This window comes from Bos indicus, chromosome 21 (genome assembly GCF_029378745.1).
Source record: "Bos indicus isolate NIAB-ARS_2022 breed Sahiwal x Tharparkar chromosome 21, NIAB-ARS_B.indTharparkar_mat_pri_1.0, whole genome shotgun sequence".
NCBI lineage: Eukaryota > Metazoa > Chordata > Mammalia > Artiodactyla > Bovidae > Bos > Bos indicus.
The window spans coordinates 40,291,810-40,314,273 of NC_091780.1; the positions used below are offsets into that span (position 1 = coordinate 40,291,810).

A 22,464-nucleotide genomic window follows, 5' to 3' on the forward strand; every position below is an offset into this window, starting at 1 on the left:
CCTTCTAAAGACTAGAAAAACAATACTGGAAATCATGAATTGTTTAAATGCAGCATACAGCAGCCCCCAAACTGATACCAAATTGATACTAAATTTAAAAATCTCAATTAAAATATACTTATATTATTCTAATGAAGTTTTAGGTGGTTTTTTTTCTTTCTTTCATTTTCACTTCAAAGAGATTTTTGGCTTTTGGGTGTTTTTTTAAATGCAGATACTCAAGTCAAAGGCAAACTAAAAAATCTTCAGAGGAGCAACTTCCAGGTATCAGCAGTTTTGGAAGAACCTCGTTCAGTTGCTCAGTCATATCCAACTCTTGCGACTCTATGGACTGCAGCATGCCAGGCTTCCCTGTCCTTCACTATCTCCTGGAGTTTGTTCAAACTCATGTCCATTGAGTTGATGATCCCATGCAAACATCTCATCCTCTGTCACCCCCTTCTCTTGCCCTCAATCTTTCCCAGCACCAAGATTTTCACATCACTTGTACAAAGTATCGGAGCTTCAGCATCAGTACTTACAATGGATATTTAGGGTTGATTTCCTTTAAGATTGACTGGTTCGATCTCCTTGCTGTCCAAGGAACTCTCAAGAGTGTTCTCCAGCACAACAGTTCAAAAGCATCGATTCTTTGGCACTCAGCCTTCTTTATGGTCCAACTCTCACATCCATACATGACCACTGGAACAACCGTAGCTGTGACTGTATAGACCTTTGTTGGCAAAGTGATATCTCTGCTTTTTAACTTGTTGTCTATGTTTGTCATAGCTTTTTTCCCAAAGAGCAAGCCTCTTTTAATTTCATGGCTGCAGTCACCATCTGCAGTGATTTGGGAGCCCAAGAAAATAAAGTCTCTCACTGTTTTCATTGCTTCTCCATTGATTTGCCAGGAAGTGATGGGATCAAATGCTATGATCTTAGTTTTCTGAATGTTGGGGTCTTAAGCCAGCTTTTTCACTCTTTTCTTTCACCCTCATCAAGAGGCTCTTTAGTTCCTCTTTGCTTTCTGCCATAAGGGTAGTATCATCTGCATTTCTGAGGTTACTGATATTTCTCCCCGCAATTTTGACTCCAGTTTTAGCTTCATCCAGCCCAGCATTTTGCATGATGTACTCTGCATATGAGTTAAATAAACAGAATGACAATATATAGCCTTGACATACTCCTTTCCAGTTTGAACCAGTTTGTTGTTCCATGTCTCAATCTAACTGTTGCTTCTTGATCTGCATTACAGGTTTCTCACCAGGCAGCTAAGGTTTCTAATACGTGGTTCAGATGGTAAAGAATCTGTCTGCAATGCAGAAGACCTGGGCTCGATCCCTGTGTCAGGAAGATCCCATGAAGAAGGGGATGCCTGCCCACTCCAGCATTCTTGCCTGGAGAATTCCATGGACAAAGCAGTCTGGCGGGCTACAGTTATGGGGTTGCAGAAGAGTCAGACACAACTTAGCGACTAACACTTTTCACTTTTCTTTCTGGCTGAGAAAGACGGTGCTGAAGCAGTGCTTCCTGGACTTTTACATGCATATGAACAATCCAGGGATCTTATACTGAAATTCTGATTAGATAAGTCTGGGTTGGAACCTAAGAGTCCCAGGTGGATCCTCACACCGCATTTTGAATAACGAAAACACTACTGTTTTGAATAACACTAAAAGTAGCCAGTTAACAGTTTAATATTGCCCAAAGTGCCCTGGAATAGATGGCTATATACATAGTCAAAAGTATCTGTCCTCAATCCCATCTTGTTCAGAATTCTGGAATGAAGACATACTGAAGGTAACGGAAAGGTTTTAGGATAGCTTCTACTCAGAGGATGCCGACAGTAAGAGTAAATAAGTTGGATTACACAAATAAGTTCTAAAATAACTATATACATATACAGATGTATTGTCAAGATAAAGTTTAACAGAGACAAATGAAACAGAGTCCTCTATTTAGCTTCCTGCCCCCACAAAAGAGGGCTTCCCAGGTGGCGCTAGTGGTAAAGAATCAACCTGCTAATGCAGGAGATGCCAGAGACATAGGTTTAATCTCTGTGTCAGCAAGACTCTTTGGAGAAGGCAATGGCAACCTACCCCAGTATTCTTACCTGGAGAATCCCATGGACAGAGGAGCCTGGTGGGCTACAGTCCATGGGGTCACAAAGAGTCAGACATAACTGAGCACACATGCACCCCACAAAAGAAATTTAAAAACAACCCAGGCTATGTACAGAATTGAAGAATGTGGCTTATCAATATTTACAAGAAAAAATCCAGAATTCTAAAGGCACAGTAAACTCAACATGATTCTACATTTAATCCATAAATCAAGTGTTATTTTAAGCCCTGCTAAAAGAAATGAGTTCTTTATAATAAAGGAATGGTGAATTCATGTTACTTCAGGCTCATTAAACCTTGAGTCAGATCAGTTTTGAGTTTTGATTTAAAAGGAACACAAAGAGGGGAGTGTTTGGACTGATGTAAAACAGGTGGTTCAAGGAAAAACTGACTGCCCAGGAGAAGAGAAGATTGGACTGACACGATGGCTGTTTTCAAACCTCTGAGAAGAGCTTTTATTTAGAGAAAGGACTGGGCTTGTTTCTACCAGTGGATAAAAACCCAGAGACATTTTGTTCACTGTGCTAGGTTCAAACTGAAAAAAAAGTAGGGCTCCTCATACAACTGTGTATTTTCTATTACTGTAGCAACTTAGGAGTATTCTGGATAACTGCTCAGTGTATTGGTACTGTGGAGTATAGGGTTAAGGTAAGATTTTTAACATTCTATATTTTGAAATATTATTGTTACGGTGAAAGAAAGCAAACTTACAGAAGATTTAACATTTCTTGTTCCTATATCCTGATACCTCCACATATATTTAGATGTCACATTTCAATTCAACCAGGATGTATTATACATTCAGAACTGACATTTTATTTTTATGATTGGGATACATAGAAAACATTTCAATTTGGATCATAATAAACAGTCAATTTTGAGCATTTATAAAGCCAATGTTCTTGCTAAAACTTCTTCAGGTCAGTTTCTCTCTACAAATTATCATTTGTTAGAGAAAAACCTCATTAATTATATTTTATTTGTTATCAAATGGTTCCTTTCCTGGTAGGACACCTTTTAAGATATTAATTTGGAATTTGAAATATGTTTATAAATAATATATATATATATACACTATGTAAAATTATATTATATAAACATACATATATTTAAAAATGCAGTCTACTAAGCAGATATTATTTAAACCATTGTATACCTTTGGCTCAAAATTTTTAAGTTTCTTATTAGTGAACAAAAAGCAGACTGTTTTTAAAGAAAATTAAACACAAGTAATTCCAGAATATCTAATAGAGGTTGTTTAAAGTGTTAACACCCAGTGGAAGTCCTGACCCACATCCTTTACTTTAGTTGATCAATCAGGATAGAAGCTCGTTGTACCCAGTCAGGCAGTTTTAAGTAGTTCACCGCCTTGTCCCCTCGCATCTCCTCCATGCTGTTACGTCTGACAGTGGTGCTAATATGTTGACAAATCAATCTATTCATTAATATTCAGCAGGCTTGCTGGATCTGCAAGCCTCATAAACTGTTACAAACACAGTTTAATTTTTAAATGACAATTGTCTTTCTTTTGTTTCTCATACCATTGGATTTCTCGGTCTCATCTACCCGAGGCTTATTTTCAATGGGGTTATTTTTTGTTTTGAACAATATGTAGTGAAAGAGGGACCTACAGCTGGTTCCTTTTCATGGCAAAGTGCTACTTCCAACTTAAGTGCTTAGCGTTCTGGAACGCTGTTGGATTTTGAAAACATACCATGTGGTAATGGCGCTAGGCTTTTATTTAGCTTTGCTTTGTGTTTGTACTGGCTGTATTTTTCATCTCCAATTTCTGGGGGAAAAACACACTTGTGAACAATTTTATTTGAATTTACCACACTGAATGGCAAAAAAAAAAAATGCTTTTAAAATAAAATTTAGATGCTTGGATAAATTTAGTGGTATATTATTATAGCCATTCTATGCCTTGGGATGCCATATATTTTGGACTGAACATAAATGTCAGCAGAGGACTGAGACCAAATGGAAGAATAAACTATAGCTGTGCTTATCAGGGGAAAGATGCAGAAGAAATATTACCATTGAGACTGTCAGATCACACAGTGGAAAAAACCTGTGTCACGGGCGCACCATCACAGGTTGATAATTTTGAATTAAAGACAAGTTATAGGATTAATGCAAGGACATTTCCTTTCTTTTCTTCCTTATCACATATGTCAAGGCTTTATGTCTGATCTTAATTCTTGATTACACCAACTAACCATGTGACTCTGAAGCTGAGCAGTGACAACACAGCAGGTGAGTTGAGAATAGGTGCTTCTTCAGGCTTCACCTGCGAGCACAGAAAATGATCCCTGTCTGCAGGGGTCGTGAGCTCGTTGTGAGACAATTTCCGAGGTTGCCTCTGTGTTGATTACTGCCTGCTTGCCTCCCTAATGGCATATAAAGGAATATCAAAACTCAGAAGGAAAAAATAGTAATTTATCTGGTGATCGTCATGGTCTATTACTAACCTTCCTCAAATTTACCGTGTGTCTCTAATTGAACACATCAATTCAATCTAATGATGGAAATGCATTTTTACTCTAACAGAGGCTTTCCTATCATTGCAGGTTTGTCATCATTCTCCTGGTAAGATGACTTGCACTGAGGCAAATTATATCTCACCTCATTAGCTCTATAATCCACTTCACATGGTTACCAGTGTCACCTCGCTTCTTATTCTGAGAATATACTCAAGGGTAAACAAAGCTGTATAATAAAGTCATTTATAAAACAGAATAACTTAAATTGCATGTGTTAGGATCTTGACCAGCTGAAGGAATGCAGAAAGGAGAATTCATTTGACCTTCATACTTGCCTGATAGCCCAGGTGGTAAAGAATCCTCCTGCAATGCAGCAGACCCCGGTTTGATTCCTGGGTTGGGAAGATCTGCTGGCGAAGGGATCTAGGCTACCCTAGTATTCTTGGGCTTTCCTTGTGACTCAGCTGGTAAAGAATCTGACTGCAATGTGAGAGACCTAGGTTTGATCCCTGAGTTGGGAATATCCCCTGGAGAAGGGAAAGGCTACCCACTCCAGTATTCTGGCCTGGAGAATTCCATGGACTGTATAGTCCATGGGATAGCAAGGAGTCAGACACTCAGACACAAGTGACTGAGCACACACATTCACATCACAGAAGTATCATGAAGTTAGACATGCATGGTCTAAAGGTTTTCTAAAATTTAAAACTAATAAACAATATGTGGAACAATTTATATATAACAATTATGAATTATATGATTACATCTCATGCCCCCTATAGCCTATAACCTATAAACCTACATTCTGTAGCATCAAATTTCTACACCTATGTCCACTCAAAAGAAAATTTTCAAGTATTAAAAGGATTCTCTTTCCTTATATTTCTTTCATTGCTCAAAATCTTGACACAAGTTAGTTTCTTCTTTATTACACATAACTATTGTACAACTTTTTGCATTTCCTGGGGTGTTTTTTCTCCTTTAGTCTTGACAGTGGAAGCTTATCAAGAAGCTTTTCCTTACTAATTTTTCTTACTATTATCATGGAAGTTTATGTTGAAATACATTCAACATTTGGAACAAATTATATATCCTGATATTAAATATCTGATAAAGAAAATGACGTGAATACAAAAAATGTTACAAATGAGAGCAACTTTTAATTTATCTAAATTTGAACATTAGAAACCTACTAAACATTTTTTAGAGCGCTGTCAGCCATCATGTCTTTTAGGAGATCTGAGCAGTGTTTTAGAAAGTGTGTTTCATGGGCTTCTTTCATTCTCAGAGCAAGATGGCAGTTTATGGGGGTGCAGTCTGGGAATCTTCATTATTAACTAGCTCCTCTTGACATGCCAAACTTAAAATATGTCTGCTATAGGCTCAGAACTAGACAATTACAGGTAGTTTAAAATGAGCCATAATCAAGGAGGTTCTTTGGCAAAATTTTTAGTAAACCCCTACCTTGCCTACTTGTGAATATTCCTATTTTTCTGACCATTAGCTAGTTTTTCCATTTCCTGATTCTAAGCTCTATATCCTTGGTCCCTATTCCTTATTGCAAGTGTTGCTTGCAATTTTCTGGGTTTCTTTTTGGCAGTATCCACCCAAGTCACTCTTACTATGCACCAGATATGACAAACAGGGAGGATAGCCTGGCCTAACTCTTGCTCCTGTGGCAATGCTAAAAATGCAATGAAAGAAATGGCATATGGGAACATGATCAAGTAAGGTGCTGCTGCTGCTGCTAAGTCGCTTCAGTTGTGTCCGACTCTGCACGACCCCATAGTAAGGTGCAATCCTTTTTAAATTCATCTGATTACTGATGCTGAAGCTCAAGCTCCAATATTTTGGTCACCTGATGTGAATAGCCAGCTCATTGACAAAGACCCTGATGCTGGGAATGACTGAAGGCAAAAGGAGAAGAGGGAGGCAAAGGATGGCTAGCATCATCAATTCAATGGACATGAACTAGGGCGAACTCCAGGAGACCGTAAGGGACAGGGAGGCCTGGTGTGTTGCAGTCCATGGGGTTGCAAAGAGTTGGACATGACAACGACTGGACAACAAAAACAATTTAAAAAATGTGTAAGTGATAATGGGCTGTCCTTTCCATAAGACAAAGTAAATTTGCTAATCAAGCAACTACTTTAAAATAGGTGCAGAGTCCTTTCAAGGAACTGAGAAAGGTCATAGCCTCTGTGTGCTGAGGACTAAGCTTAACCTAGTACAAGATTAAAGCTGGGGGTGAGAATGAGGCTATGTCTACTTACTGACAAGTGGTATTGGATAAGCTTCCCAACTGGTGCAGTGATAAAGAATCTGCATGCCTATACAGGAGGTGCAAGAAACACGGGTTCCGTACCTGGGTTGGGAAAATTCCCTGAGTAGGAAATGGCAACCCAGTCCAGTATTCTTGCCTGGAAAATCCCATGGACAGAGGAGCCTGGCGCGCTACCATCCATGGGGCTGCAAAGAGTTGGACACAACTGAGCGACAGAAGAGCACATAGTACAGTAAAGGTCAAATGCTCACAATGATTAAAGTGCAACTCACAACACCGCCCTAAAATGAACAGAAATGTTCTTGAACTCCTCTCTTTCCATGATTACCTGAAGTCTCCTCTTGTGCAATAATCTGTAATCATATGATTCATTCTGGAGTGTTTTATTGTATATATGCATTCTTTTGTTTGTAAATTTATTTATTTCAATTGAAGGCTAATTACTTTACAATATTGTAGTCGTTTTTGCCATACATTCACATGAATCAGCCATGGGTGCTCATGTGTTCCCCATCCTGAACCCCCCTCCCACCTTTCTCCCCATCCTATCCCTCAGGGTCATCCCAGTGCACTGGCCCTGAGCACCCTGTCTCAGGCATTGAACCTGGACTGGCGATCTATTTCACATACAGTAGTATACATGTTTCAATGCTATTCTCTCAAATCATCCCACCCTCGCCTTCTCCCAAGAGTCCAGAAGTCTGTTCTTTACATCTGTGTCTCTTTTGCTGTCTCACATATAGGGTCATCATTACCATCTTTCTAAATTCCATATATATACGTTCTTATTTAGTTATATTTATATGGAAGTGAAAGTGTTAAGTCACTCAGTTGTGCCTGACTCTTTGCATCCCTGTGGACTGTAACCCACCAGGCTCCTCTGTCATGAGATTCTCCAGCCAAGAATACTAGAGTGGGTTGCCCTTTCCTTTTCCAGGGGATCTTCCTGACCCAGAGATGGAACCCAGGTCTCTCACCTTGCAGACAGATTCTTTACCATATGAGCCACAAGTAGTTGACTACATTTGTTTAGCTATATATAATTTATATAAATATTTGGTTATATATGTAACTATAATTAAATATATGTGTTTAGTTACATGTGTAATTATATATGTCTGTGCATAAACAAATAAATATATATATGTGCATATACACAGATCGATTGATCACGTAAAGTGATTGAAATGGACAGTGTTCGATACATTTAAGGTAATATAGTTATGTCAATCACTCTGCTAACTACTTGCCAGTGCAATTTCATTTAACAATTAACCTAGTGAATTAGGAACTTGTATCACCATATTTCAAACAAGAAAACTGAGACCTGAGAGAGTAAGTAACTTGGATGAGGTCACCAAGATGCTGAGTGGGAGAGTTCTCAATTCAGGTCTTTGTCACTACAGGATCGCTTTTCCCTGTCTTTTTAGACATTAGTAAAAATTATGTTGCTGTATTAGCTCTAAGCTAGGGAAAGCATATTAAGATTTTAATGTGACAGCATGGCTAAATCTATTAGAAGGATAATCAAGTAGCTATAAATGCAGTGGGTAAGAGCATCTAGCTTGGAGCAGGCTGATAGGATTTGCAACCTAGCCCACTAAGGGAAGCCACTTAACCCTCTATGTCCACACTGCCTCATCTTTAAAATGAAAACAATTATAGTATCTACTCAAAGGCTTGGGACAACTAAGTTCATATATGTAAAGTGTGTTAAGCAGTGCTTGGCTACAAGGCAAATGTTACAGAAGATCAGTGATCTTTTTCTTTCAAAATTTAATTACTTTTACTATCACCAATTTACCTGTAATATTTGCTGTGTTAGGTTTTCCTCAAAAAATTTTTTTCTTAGTTTTCAAAGCACACTTCAATTTGCACAAAAAAATCTATTTTTATAGTGGACGCCTGTTAATGCTTTTGTGTTTGTTTTCAGCCTAGTATCTTTTCACTGCAGGAACTACCTCTCTCCAACCTGGAGGGGCTCTCCATCATCCACACGGCCAATCAGAGCCTGGCTCCTGCGGTGACAATGTGATTGTTCCCAGGGTATTACGGGATTAAGCACAGCCAATCAGTGCCCCTTTCAGAGAATCTACAGCTACTGAGATAATTATGCTTCCATTCTGAGTCATATACAATGGGTAGCATGTTAGCCTGGAGCTGCTGGGAGATCACTTTGCACCACATGAAAAGTCTACCTGAGAAGGAAGACACCGTAAGGTAAAGCAGAGTGAGAGATGGAGAAATGTGTCACTTGAACCACAGGTTCCAGATGAATGGGGCTCACCTTCTGGACCTACCCCACTGTGTGAGTCAATAAATTATCTAAGTTAGTGAGAGATAAGTTTATACTATTTGCACACAAATCCTGATTAATTCACTGATATATTATTGGTAAGAATATCTCTATAATGCTGGTACTCAACTTATTATAATAGCATAAATAATTAATAAGTTTAAAATATTCCTTGAAATTGAAAGTGTTAGTCGCTCAGTTGCATCTGGCTCTTTACAACTCCATGTACTGTATCCTGCTAAGCTCTTCTGTCCAAGGAATTCTCCAGACAGAATGCTGGAGTGAGTTGCCATTCCCTTCTCCAGGGGATCTTCCTGACCCAGGGATCGAACCTAGGTCTCTCGCACTGCAGGCAGATTCTGAAAGGTTGTTGTTGAATCACACGAAGACACCGGGATTCTTGGCCCCCAGAGGAGAAGAATTCAATCCGGGGCCAGAGACGAGGCTTGATCGCTCAGAGCTTTAGTGTAATAAACTTTTATTAATAAAGGAGATAGAGAAAGCTTCTGACATAGGCATCAGAAGGGTGCAGAAAGAGTACCCACTTGCTAGTGTTATCAATGAAATTATATACTCTCCAATGAATCCAAAGAATGTCTGGAGGTTGAAAAGACCTCACCAGACCTACTCCCATAGTTTACATTTTAGGATAACAGAATTAGCCAGAAGGTTTAATCCAGAGACTGTCCTCAGGCAGGATACATTATTGTTATATAATCCTTGTAAAGTAAAAGTAAATGTCGCTTAGTTGTGTCGGCTCTTTGCGATCCCATGGATTGTAGCCTACCAGGTTCCTCCGTCCATGGGATTTTCCAGGCAAGAATACTGGAGTGGGGTGCCATTTTCTTCTCCAGGAGATCTTCCCAACCCAGGGATCGAACCCAGTTCTCCCACGTAAAGACTAGGTCTATTTCCATAATTTACATTTTAAGATAACAGAATTAGCCAGAAGGTTTAATCCAGAGACTGTCCTTAATCTAGAGACTGTCCTCAGGCAGGATACATTATTGTTATATAATCCTAAGGAAATGTAGAGAAGGAAAAAAAAGTTTGTCCTTTCTTCCTCCTTGAGAATTCCAGACCCCTCTCTCCTTGGGGACCCCTAGACTCCTTATCAACCTGCCTAGGAAATGACTCTCTCAATTCTTTACTGTCTGAGCCACAAGGGAACGCCTATAGGTTCTTAAATATCAAGACATTAGAAACAAGCACCCTTTGGTGTGCAAAACTGTGAGCTATAAAGAATGGAAACAGGGACTTCCCTGGCAGTACAGTGGTTAAGAATCTGCCTTCCAATACAGGGAATGCAGTTCAATCCCTGGTCAGGGAACTAAAACATCACATGCCACAGGTGACTAAGCCCGCCAGTGTCACAGAGACCCAGTGCAGCCAAAATAAAACAGTAAATAAACAGAAATCGTCTAAGAAAGAAAAAAAACGACAATCAATGACTTCAAGTCCACGCCACTCTGTGACCTTAGGCAAGTCATTTAACCTTTTCAGTTTCTCACTAATACAGAGACTAAAATGCTTATTAGAGGACTGCTGTGAGGATCAAATAGCACAATAAGAGCTCAAACACACCAATATATAGTACTGTATTGAATCCATGTCTATATTAACAGAGAAAAAAGCATGATAAAGGAATTTTCTCATTCTGACCCGTCTATGTATGCTGCAAAGACCTTACAACTTTCTTCTATCTTTTGCTTTTTCATGCCAAGAAATAAAAAGTACAACTAACAGTATGACTGAAGAACACTTGGGAAATGCACACAGAAGTTTGCATATAATTTCTAAAATTATACAATCAATTCTTGGTTACCCGCCAGAGCAACTGCGTAGCTTACTGTTCTGCTATCCTTTTCCTAGATCCAAGTCCTTGGCTCACCCCACACCTGCATTCTATAAATGCCTTTCACATCCTTTATCTCTTTCAGTCTCTATTACAACTTCATTACATGGGCAGGAATCATTACTCTGTTTTACAGATGAGAAACTGAAGCCCAAAGAGGTAAGTGATAGCTAATTAGAATGGCAGGAAGTACAACATCTCAAACTACTTCACTGCTGATCCTTACCTCTGATTTATTAGAGTCACTGAGGTGCCTAGATTTTTACTTCCTTGATTTTGAATTTTTGCTGGTTCTGGTGTGGTTTGCAGTATATTGTAATATCAGCTGTGACCACTCTTTGCCAGATCCTAGTTTGCTTGTGTACTCATCAGATCCTACGTGCTTAATATTATTTGGTACTGGCCCTGTGATTATACCTAATCTGGAAAGTATTTGTTCCCAACAAGATAATGGAATAGAATCTAAGCCAATAATTACTGTTGTAACACCTCAGTTAATATTACGACATAATTTGGCCAGCTTTTCTTTATATTCAATATTACTTCTGGTTGTATACCAGCAGGTAGATAACTCATTTGCTGTCAGGGCTTCTGTTAGCAAACAGTACAACTCCTGTGCCTCAAATGCGGAAATGAGCTGGAAAAAGATGCTGAGAAGAAAGGACAATAAATGTGCAAACTGATACTTGAGTCATTTACAAGAACAAGATTCTACATGAGCTGGTTACCATATCATTTTGAGTGGCAGGAAATTTTTAGTGCTTAGACATTTCTATAGCCAAGTAAAATGTATTCTTTCTGGTCAAATATAAATGCTTCTTGAATTAGCCCATGTAATTCTCTTTTGTGCAATGCTGTATCTCTTCATTCTTTACTGACTGGCCTAAGTTCCATCTCCTCTGAAAATTCAATTCTGACTAGTCAAGTCCATAGTGATTCCTTCTCCTCTGAACTTGGAGACCCTGATTTTATACCAAGCTAACAATTCAAGAAAATATATGATCATTTTCCCAAGTTCATATAACTCATCTCCCCTATAAACTTTCACGTTGTTTGAAAGATATTTTATGTTTTGTCTTTTACTTTCACATTACTTACACATGTATATTGTAGTTTCCCAGCAAAAGTTCCTTGAGCTGTTGATATCCATTCTTTTGCTTTCTAATACAAGTGATAATTAAACATTTACAGCCTATAGCTAAGAAGATTACATCCACATAGAAGGCCAGCATATTTACATGATACCAGAGACCAGGCATGATTTGTTCCACTTCTTCAAGCAAAGTACTCTACTACTCCAAGGAAAAAACATTTTAATGTGAAGGCTATTTTCCTAATTTTCCAAATATTCCTGCAGAACAGGAAAATGTCCGACTGGCTGTAGAGATATTTCACATTTGTGCTGTGGTTAACAACATCGATTTATTTTTACTGGATTTCTAGATTACAGGTATCAAACATAATGTTAACTGCATTTAAAGGTAATGTTCCCCGGCAAGTTCAGGTCACAAGGTTATTTGACAATTCCCTCTTTTCTGCCTCCTGGATAAGAAAAAGAATTACACTTCCCTTTTTGCCTCTGTTGACTTATCCTAAATATATTTCATTAGTCTTTCAGCTACATGGTAATTCTTTTGAAGGTCAAAGATTCCATTAAGATATATCCACCTAGCTATAATTTCAGCTAATTAGACAATGTTAGTCAAAGTCAAAACTACAGTGAGGTAGCAGTCAGAATGGTCATCATCAAAAAGTCTATAAATAATAAATGCTGGAGACGATATGGAGAAAGGGGAACCTTCCTACACTGTGGTGGGAATGTAAACTGGTGTGGCCACTGTGGAGAGCATTATGGAGGTTCCTCAAAAAACTAAAAACAGAGTTGCCATATGATCCAGCAACCTACTCCTGTGTATATACCCAGACAAAACTATTATTCAAGAAGATATATGCACGCCTATGTTAAGAGCAGCACTATTTACAATAGCCAAGACGTGGAAGCAACCTAAATGTCCATCAACAGATAAATGGATAAAGAAGATAAGTATACATACAATGGAATATTACTCAGCCATCAAAAAGAATGCAATAATGCCTCTTATAGAAACATGGACAGACACAGAAATTATCACACTAAGTGAAGTAAGTCAGAGAAAGACAAATACCGTATGATGATCACTTATATGTGGAATCTAAAACATGATAGAAATCAACATATCTGTGAAACAGTAACAGACTCACAGATACAGAGAACAGAACTGTGGTTGCCAAGGTGGAAGGAAAGTAGGGGAAGGAAGGAATGGGAGTTTGGCATTAGGAGAGGCAAACTATTATATATACGATGGATAAACAGGGTCCTACTGTGTAGCTCAGAGATCTATATTCAATATCCTGTGACAATTATAATGGAAAATAATATGAAAAAATATATAATGAAAGTGAGTCACTTTACTACATAGAAGAAATTAACACAACATTGTAAATCAACTATCTTTCAATAAAATTTAAAGAAAGTTGCAGCCAATAGTAACTCAAAGCTTTGATAATGGATGGACTGTGCCATTTACAATGAACAGTAGTCTAAGAACTAATTATCCAGGCAGTTTATACATGCTTTTTTCCAATTTCTATACCACCATGTGTAATAACAGGTATCAAGCAGATATTTATCTATGAATGTATTTGCCTTTTCAAGTGGTTAAAAAGTCTCAACAAATGTAGAACTAGATGTTGCCTGAAAACTAAAAAGGAAGCATGACTAAGGGTTAAAGAATGGATGTTCAGACCATCTGAGCATAAATCCTGGCTCTGCCATTTACCAGCTTTGTGATTTTGGTGGGGGTTCACTCCTTTTGCCTCAATGTCCTTGCCTGAAATCTAGATATAATAGTAAAATCTATCTTAAGGATTTTTTGGGGTGAGAATTAAATAAACTCCAAAGCATGTTAATGAAGAACTCCTTTGTGAAGCATGCAGTGAGCCATTTTCTCTAGCCTGACTGGGCCCACCACTTCTTTTTAAACTATCACTCTTCCTTTAAGAAGTAAATATTTATTAAGGAGAACTTAATTTTAAATAATGAAACACTGCCAAGGTAATCTACCCTAAAAAATCATCAGGATATATATAAGAAATTATACATGAAATTATCTAACACTGAATAAACAGAAATAATCTAAAGTATAACACTAGGGAAATGACTAAATAAAATATTATATACATGCTCTAAAGCCACGTACAGGAAAACAGTATACAAAGAACTCGGTATACTAATATATGTAATGTGATAACTAAAATATCAGTATCATAAGGTTCTTGTGTCCACTGTAAGTTAAAAGTGCTTAAAACATAAATAGGCATATAGTAAATCAAAGATTACTGTTAGTAAAGATCAAGTATTGCCATTGTATCTATGTATAAATATTCATAAGTTCTTAGGAAATAACCAATGATGAACAGTTTCTCTTTATTTCATTTACCTCTTAATTTTTATTTCTTAATTTCTCTATATGTAAGTTTCACCAGTAGATATTTTTGTCTCCATTTCCTTTACTTCTCAACCCACCTCAATCAATTTGTGCCCCTACTCTGGTGGGCAATTTGCCATGAGCATTTATCAATTTAAATTTCATGACTGAATCAATAATGTAACACTTAATGAGGAAATCATTATCACTTCTGAATAGGAGATATTACCTTCGTGAGAGATTTCCTTCCAAGGATTCGGTGGATACATGAAAGCTGCATTCTGGATTTGGTCGTGAATGTCCTCATCTTCATTAAATGGGAACGTGCCACTTAAGCTTACATAGATGATGACCCCAACAGACCACATGTCTAGAGAGCGATTATAGCCCTTGTTCCTTAGAACTTCAGGAGCCAGGTAAGCTGGGGTACCCACCACTGACCTCCGGAAAGACTTCTCTCCAATGATCCGGGCAAAACCAAAATCACAAAGTTTCACCTGTTGATAATAATGGTTTGAAGATACAGTCAGGTCACTAATTTGTATATCAGTCTGTCTTGGTCCACAACAGCTAAAAAACAACTATAATACTTTATATATATTGTATGGATTTCTCATGGTAGAACAGCTATTTTCCATTTTATGTACTTGGAGGATAGCAATTCATGAAAAGACACAAAAGTATATTTTTATTCATAAAAATATCATCTAAACATTTTCCCTTTCTCCTCCTAGAACTGAGAGACAAATGTGAAAATATGTATACATAAAAGTAGGTTATTCTGTTTTACAAGGCAGGAAAACATCATGCAAAGTGATGGATTTAACTCAAGGACTTATTATATGTAAAGGCTGAAGGATAAGCACACGCCATCATTCACAATATCCTCAAAATTAGCTCTGCATGGAAAGGTAGCCAGGATCTGAGGGCATCATGGAAGCAACACAGAACAGCCACCTTGGTCAGGTCACTTCACACACGAGGGTATCTGGAAAGAGATCAGTTGTTTTGCATTCTCTGAGTTGAGGAAAAGAAGAAACTTCTGTCTTCATCCCTGGGAACAACACTGAACTGCAATACCCTGCCTAACATTAGAGAGCTGGCAGCATCCCTGGGACTCTGAAGTTGTCTCCCTCTCAGGCCAGTGCTCCCAGCACTGACCTAGTGCTGTCGGTTCCCCAGGATGTCCACACCACGGCAGCAGAAGCAGGATGAGAGGCCTGGTGTGCATTATATTATAAAGGCAGGCTGAACTGAGATGCAGAATGACAGAGGCAGTCCCCATAGTACAAGAAGGTAACAAATGGATGAAGACAGACAGGCAAAGTTTTGAGGAGAAAGGGTGACAGAATGCAGCAAGGGAGCCAGTGATGCTCTCGGCAGCCTTTTTGCTGAGAGGCTTTCATACTTGCCTGAGGAAAAGGATCAGCGGATGCTAGCAACACGTTTTCTGGTTTGAGGTCACAATGAACAATATTTTTAAAGTGTAGATGTCGCAAAGCCACAAGTATCTATAAAGGAGAAAATCATCAACATCAGCTTATTTTAATCTAAAAGGTCGGTTCAAAATGTTCTCTACTAGGACATAAATTTAGAGGGTCAAGAGAAAACTCAAAATGAACAGTGACATTTCTTTATGCTTCAGACCCTGAAATAAGCCAGCATGTTTCTAAGGAAACTTTATTGGAAAAAGTACTATATTATGGTAACTAGATGGCAACCGAAACAGGTAAAGATAAAAGAATTCAATAATATCTAACAGGCTACACATTTCTGAATATTTTCAAAGATTCAGGACTCAGCCACTGTGCATTTTAAAATTTCATGAGCAGTTTTAATACCTGTGCCTGCATATACATTATTCATTTGGTACTATCCTAAACCCTGACTACTACAGATATAAATTAGATAATAAAATAAGCCATTCCACTTTTTTTTTTTTAGTGTAGTTCAGACTCTGGAGGTAGGGTCTAAACAACAGGCCTAGAAAGCTCTAGTTAAATAGTGATAACATCTGATATTAAATATTACCTTTTTTATTTCCTGACTCTAATTGATTTCTTACCTGAGTAATTAAAAACTTCGTTATATGCTCTGGCAACCTGCCCTTTTCACTTGACAAGATCATCTCCAGCATGTCTCCATGGAGTTTTTCCATAACAACAAACACTCTTTCAGGCGTCTCAAACATACACTCCAAATTTACAACACCAGGGTGATGAAGGTTCTATTAAAGATAAATAAAGCACTTGAAGAAAATGAGTTTTTGATACTGTTTGGCAAGCTCACTGATTATACAAAACTGTTCAAGCTTAAAGCTATGGAGAAACCCACACTTTAGATTTTTAACACCTCTAAATTCCACATGTGCTGCCTTATATTTTTGAAATTCTAATGTCTCCAAAAAATACATCTTGACTTTCTGTGCACAGTGAGTATTTTTTTCTATGCTATAAATCAAAATTCCAGCACAGTGAATTGCTAATTAGGTTTTAATTAGAATATCGTATTGAAAAATCTGTAGTTTCTTAGGATCATCTCCAATATTAAGCATACTGTCCTAAATAAGTTTACTAGGCCATCCGTACACACTTAGTAGAAATTTAATGTAGACAAGATGAAATACGTTCATGGAGTGCATCTGACTGCACTGATGAAGCACATTAATCAGTGCTTTTGGAGCTGCTGCCGTGCTCTCGGAGGCTGCTCTCGTTTGCTACAAAAGCTCTTACACAAGAGTAAAGATCCCCATGAAAACAGCAAATATTATTGAGCCTCTGTTTTGTTCAGGACATCACGCTATGTGGTAGTGCTTCATAGTTCTCAAGCACTCAATAAATATTTCCACAATAAACTAGTGGCCAATAATGATAGGCTGCATTTGGCTTGACATGTTAATTGTCACACGTGTCAAGTAAAATTACTCTTAACATTAGTTGGGCCCTTGTAATGATGCTTAACTCTGAATGTTGGTCTGGGGTCGTCAACAAAAGCCTTTGATCATTTGACCTTTATTTTTTTTCCCCTGCACACAACAAAAAAATCCAAAAATTAAAAGAAGTATTATATATTCCATTAATATTTCAATGAAAAATGGGGAAAAAACATACATCTTGAATAAAAATTACTGAAAGAAAAAAACATGGACTGACTTAAATGTGTTAACAGCTGAACACAGGGAAGAAAATAAATCCTTTATTCCAAGGGAAAAAATCTTAGCCATAAAATTAAATGCAAAATGAAATGTTCACAAATTATTGGAAACCTGAAATGGCTCGGTCTTCAGACCTCACGGACAGATGCTGGGTGGTGAGCAGCAGAGGGGACGTGAGTGAATCTGGAACTGTCACTGTGCTCCACGCTACTCCTCAGCGCAGAGAGCCTGGCATTGACTCAACACGGACATACGCTGTGGTTGGCAGTAGCTCCCATGATGAGAACCTGCCTCGCTGGATGAGAACCCCATCCACTACTCTGCAATTCTGCTCTCTGCCTTAGACATCAGATGGGACTTTAATATGTGCTTATTTAATTTGTATTTTTCCAGAATGTTCTAGACCAAAAGTAGAAAATGAATTAATGAGATTGTTTTCTGTCAATGATTTCCCCGTGGACTCTGAAGGACTGTATAAATGTCCTCTAATAGCTTCTTTATGTAAAAGATCAAGGAAAATTTGGCTATTTCTTGGTAAAGGACTTTGAATATACTTAGGTATATATTTTAGGAAATAAAATATATTCAATGAATTCATTGAATTAAAGGTCACCTGAATGCAAACTGGTAAAAGAAATATGTCTTGGAAAAGTTTCAGCTCCTACATTCATCGCACTTGGTCCTTGATCTTTCACCAAAACCTTTACGTTTTACAGGTCTGCTAAAGAATATATTGAATGGTAGCTGAAAAACCTTTCCAATAGCAAAATGACTTTATTTTTTCTGCATAGCTGATATGTAGTAAGTTGATACTTCTTGAGTTCATTATGTATGGTTGAGACAAAGCCATCACAGATGCCTACTCAAAAGCTGTATGCTTTTGGACTCAATCAAATGACCTAACTTGCTTTTACATTCAACAATAACAAAAGTAAGCAGAATATACAGAATCATGTCTTCATTAACAAAAGTCTCTATCCTGATGAGAAGTTAATTTATTTAGCCTAGAGAAGATATCTGAAGACTATAAGAGAGGGAAAAAAAAAATTAAAGTTACTATTTTGTATCATGTATCATTCATATTGCCTTTTTAATACCTTAAGGTCAACTCTAAGATGAGCTTTAACCAAAGTAGCTGATATGACTTGTTCACAATTTTAACTTTTTATAGAAACTATGAAATAGCTTTTCAAAATTTTCCTTTTAAAGTCTAAAGTAAATTAATTAACTTAAAATGATTTGATGATTATAACATTAACTATGGCACAGTCGTGTTCAGAAAGAACTTTTGTTAACTTCTCAGGCCTAGCTCATAGATTTGGATAATAAATTTCATGGCAGAGTAAGCTATTACAGGACTTTGTGGCCATCTGTGTGTTGCATTTAAGTAATCTAATTTTCAGGAAATGAAACATTTGGTCAAATATAGGAAAGAATAGTGTCCATTCACACATTACAGATTGATGACATATCCATGGGGTGAATATGAGTTATTTTGAAGTCTGGGAGGAAATGCCATTTGGAGATCAAGACAAAAATTTTCTGACTCAAACTGCCTAGAGAGTTCTTATATAATTAATGGAAGCTAGTCATTAAAAGCAAAAGATTTTATAAAAGCAGTAATACTTTATAAATAATATTTAATTAAAAATTTTAGTTTATACATGTATTCTATTTTATATTACACATTTTACATTTGCATTGAGAGTTATTTTACTTTACTCATAATCTTTAATTCTAATAGTGTTGCCTTATTGTAAACCTCACATTGTGAATTCATTCCAAACATCTAGCTATGATAAATTAATGTCATGTTTTCCCCTTCTTCTACCTTCAGGATTATTATACTCAAATATATGAGAGGTAGGAAAGAGAAAAATTAGATTCAATGTATCTATTCAACAGATTATTTAGGAGTCAGCCTTAATGTGGGAACTTCTGACTACTTTCCTATCAAACAACTAAGTGATTTAGGTCATACTAAGACCAAAAGGAAGAAAATTAAGTGAAGAATCCAGGATCTAAGTTCTAAGTAGCACACAGAGCAGACAGAATACACCAGCACAGAGTGTACAGTGGCAAGAATGGGGAATTGAGCTACAGCAACATGGCAGTGACTATTGATAGTCACTCCTGAACTGAAAGAACACACCATCTTACACATCTTCTAATTACAGTCTTTTAAAATTTATGCTTCACTTACTAACCCTAGAATTCACAATCACTTAATACCTTATGAAGGGGATACCTTGATAGTCGCTAAAAAGTCAGTGTAGAGAGGAGATAATTATAAGAAGACGTGTGAAAGATAATATCCAAATTCATGTGGTAAACTCAGCTATCTTGCCTAAATTTTCTCTTTAGTTTGATAACCAGAAATTTAAAGTGGAAGAAAAGAAAATTTCCTTTTGTCTTTCACCTAAAGGAAGTTGTATTAAGTATGAAGCCCACACTTAACGCCTTCTACTCTGTCCTCTCCTATCTTCCTAGGTTGCTCTAATGATAAAGAACTCGCTTGCCAATGCAGCAGACTGAAGAAATGCAGGTTCAATCCCTGGGTCAGGAAGATCCCCTGGAGGAGGACATGGCAACTCACTCTAGCATTCTTGCCTGGAGAATCCCATGGACAGAGGAGCCTGGTGGGTTACAGTCCACAGGGTCACAGACAGTCGGACATGACTGAAGCAACTTAGCATGCAGTATGCACACATCTTCCCTCATGGGCTTCCCTGATGGCTCAACAGTAAAGAATGTGCCTGCCAATTTAGGAGACATGGGTTAGATCCCTGGGTCAGGAAGCTCCCCTGGAGAAGGAATGGCAACCCACTCCAGTATTCTTGCCTGAAGAAACACAAGGACGGAGGAGCCTGGTGGGCTACAGTCCATGGAGTTGCAAAAGAGCTGGGCATGACTTAGTGACTAAACAACAACAGCATCTTCCCTCATGCTGTATTTTTAAACTTCAGTGATGACAGACGTGCTTCTACTCTGATGTCAACAGGTGAGGGCTGTGTTACACCACATGAGAGCCCTCCTGATTTAACAAGGGGTGGGGATCATTTGGTTGTTGCATGCAAATGTGTCACCACATGAGAGCCCTCCTGATTTAACACGGGGTGGGGATCATTTGGTTGTTGCATGCAAATGTGTCCTTATTTCACGATTGGTTGACTAAAGCCTACAATTTATAAACAGTTTCATACTCTAGAACTTATTTTTTAGGAGGTAACATTTGGGAATGCACACTGATAATAACTCAGAACCAATAAAGCTAACATATAATGTCAGAGGAATAAATGCACCAATATTACTTCAGTAAGACCAAATGTAACAATCCACCCTCCTGTAAATTACTGGGTGACATTTAGATCAATGGAGTCACAACCAAATTTAACCTATTAGACTCTGTGAACTCAGAAATGATCTGATCATTCCTGGTAAAACTGTTTGCATATACCAACCATCAGAATTTGCAATGTGATATTATATTTTTGTGTGGCATTAATTGGCTCAGATTGACCCTGGTTTAAATAGTTCAAAATTTTGTGGAAGAAATAAGTTGAAGCATCTCTACTGTCTGTTAACAAAATATATATATTGTGCCCAGATATCAAGAAGGGGAGTCAGCTTTTAGATGGCTAGCTTACAATACACAATTTACCATTATTTTTTCCATCTTAAGTTAGCTACAAGTTCTGTGCATCCTATTAAGTAACACTGGCCCAAGAAAAATTTTTTAAAGAATCAGTTCAATATTTGCATAGAAGAAAAAAAAATCAGGTCAGGCCTGATATATAATTCCTGTATTCACATATATCCATAAACCTATCTACAACCCTCTCTATCATTCTGAACTTAATCTTTTCTGGGACTGATTTAATCTAGCTTTAGATTTCAAGGCCATGCAGACACATGATAAATAGAATGAGTTCTCTCCTTTCCTTATAAAAGGAGAAGAGACTGAATGCAGAGAGAGAGGAGTATGCAAAAAACATACTTACAAAACCCTCTCATCACCTCTCATGTTTCTAGCCCAATTAGCATAAAAAATATGTGCTATTTTCTACTCATCACCAGGAATCTTGTAGGGCGTACGAATGGGAAATCTAAAAAGCGAAACCTAGATTCCTAAACCCACCATGTGGACTCATACACTGAGGTTCCACTGGCACTGTCTGTATATGACTAAAGTTGTTACTATAATTTTGGAGAGTTGAGGGAGTGACTTCTACCAAATGAAAGGCCCTTACACAGCAAGAATACTGTACACATCCAGGCATCTACCCCCAAAACCCCTGACCAAGGCCAGTTTCAAGCTGAATTTAGGCAAAAGGATCCAATATTTGAGAATAAGAACAAAGGCTTAAAAGACAAAAAAAATCAGTAACTGGTTGTTACTTAAAAAAAAAAAAAAATCAGTGTTAGTAAACATTCCACCCATAAAGTGTGACCCTCTTTCCTCCATGCCATTACTCAGCTTGTGTTTAGTGAAAAGGCATGAATTAAAAGAATGGCATGTTAAAACAAGGAAGTTGGAATTTGTAGATCAAGGTGTGTTTACTGAACATAAAGGTTAAAAATTGGATCAAATAGCTCGATTTTTTTTTTTTTTTCTATTTGCTACAAATGCATGGCAATAGACACACATTGGAACATTTTTTTATTTCCTGCTAACCTACCTGGCTGGAAACATGAACACATGAATCCAATCTCATCCCAATGTTAGATTTAAAGTATAACTTTTAACAAAGTGTATCACTGTAACCCAATTACTATACTTGAGAGGTCACCACTCCAGAAAGCATAACATTCTATTATGAGGT

The 22,464-nt window shown here is 37.5% G+C and overlaps 1 protein-coding gene across 3 annotated transcripts in view; it reads right to left on the minus strand.

The window, feature by feature from the left end:
* Positions 1–22,464, minus strand: part of PRKD1 (protein kinase D1) — a 346,204-nt gene that overhangs the window by 9,737 nt on the left and 314,003 nt on the right. For all 3 annotated transcript variants that reach the window (XM_019983643.2, XM_019983644.2, XM_019983645.2), the window contains 3 exons: positions 16,553–16,714; positions 15,900–15,998; positions 14,717–14,984 (listed from right to left, as the gene is read on the minus strand). In XM_019983643.2, the coding sequence (XP_019839202.2) occupies positions 14,717–14,984; positions 15,900–15,998; positions 16,553–16,714 (529 nt within the window). The remainder of the gene's footprint in view (positions 1–14,716; positions 14,985–15,899; positions 15,999–16,552; positions 16,715–22,464) is intronic.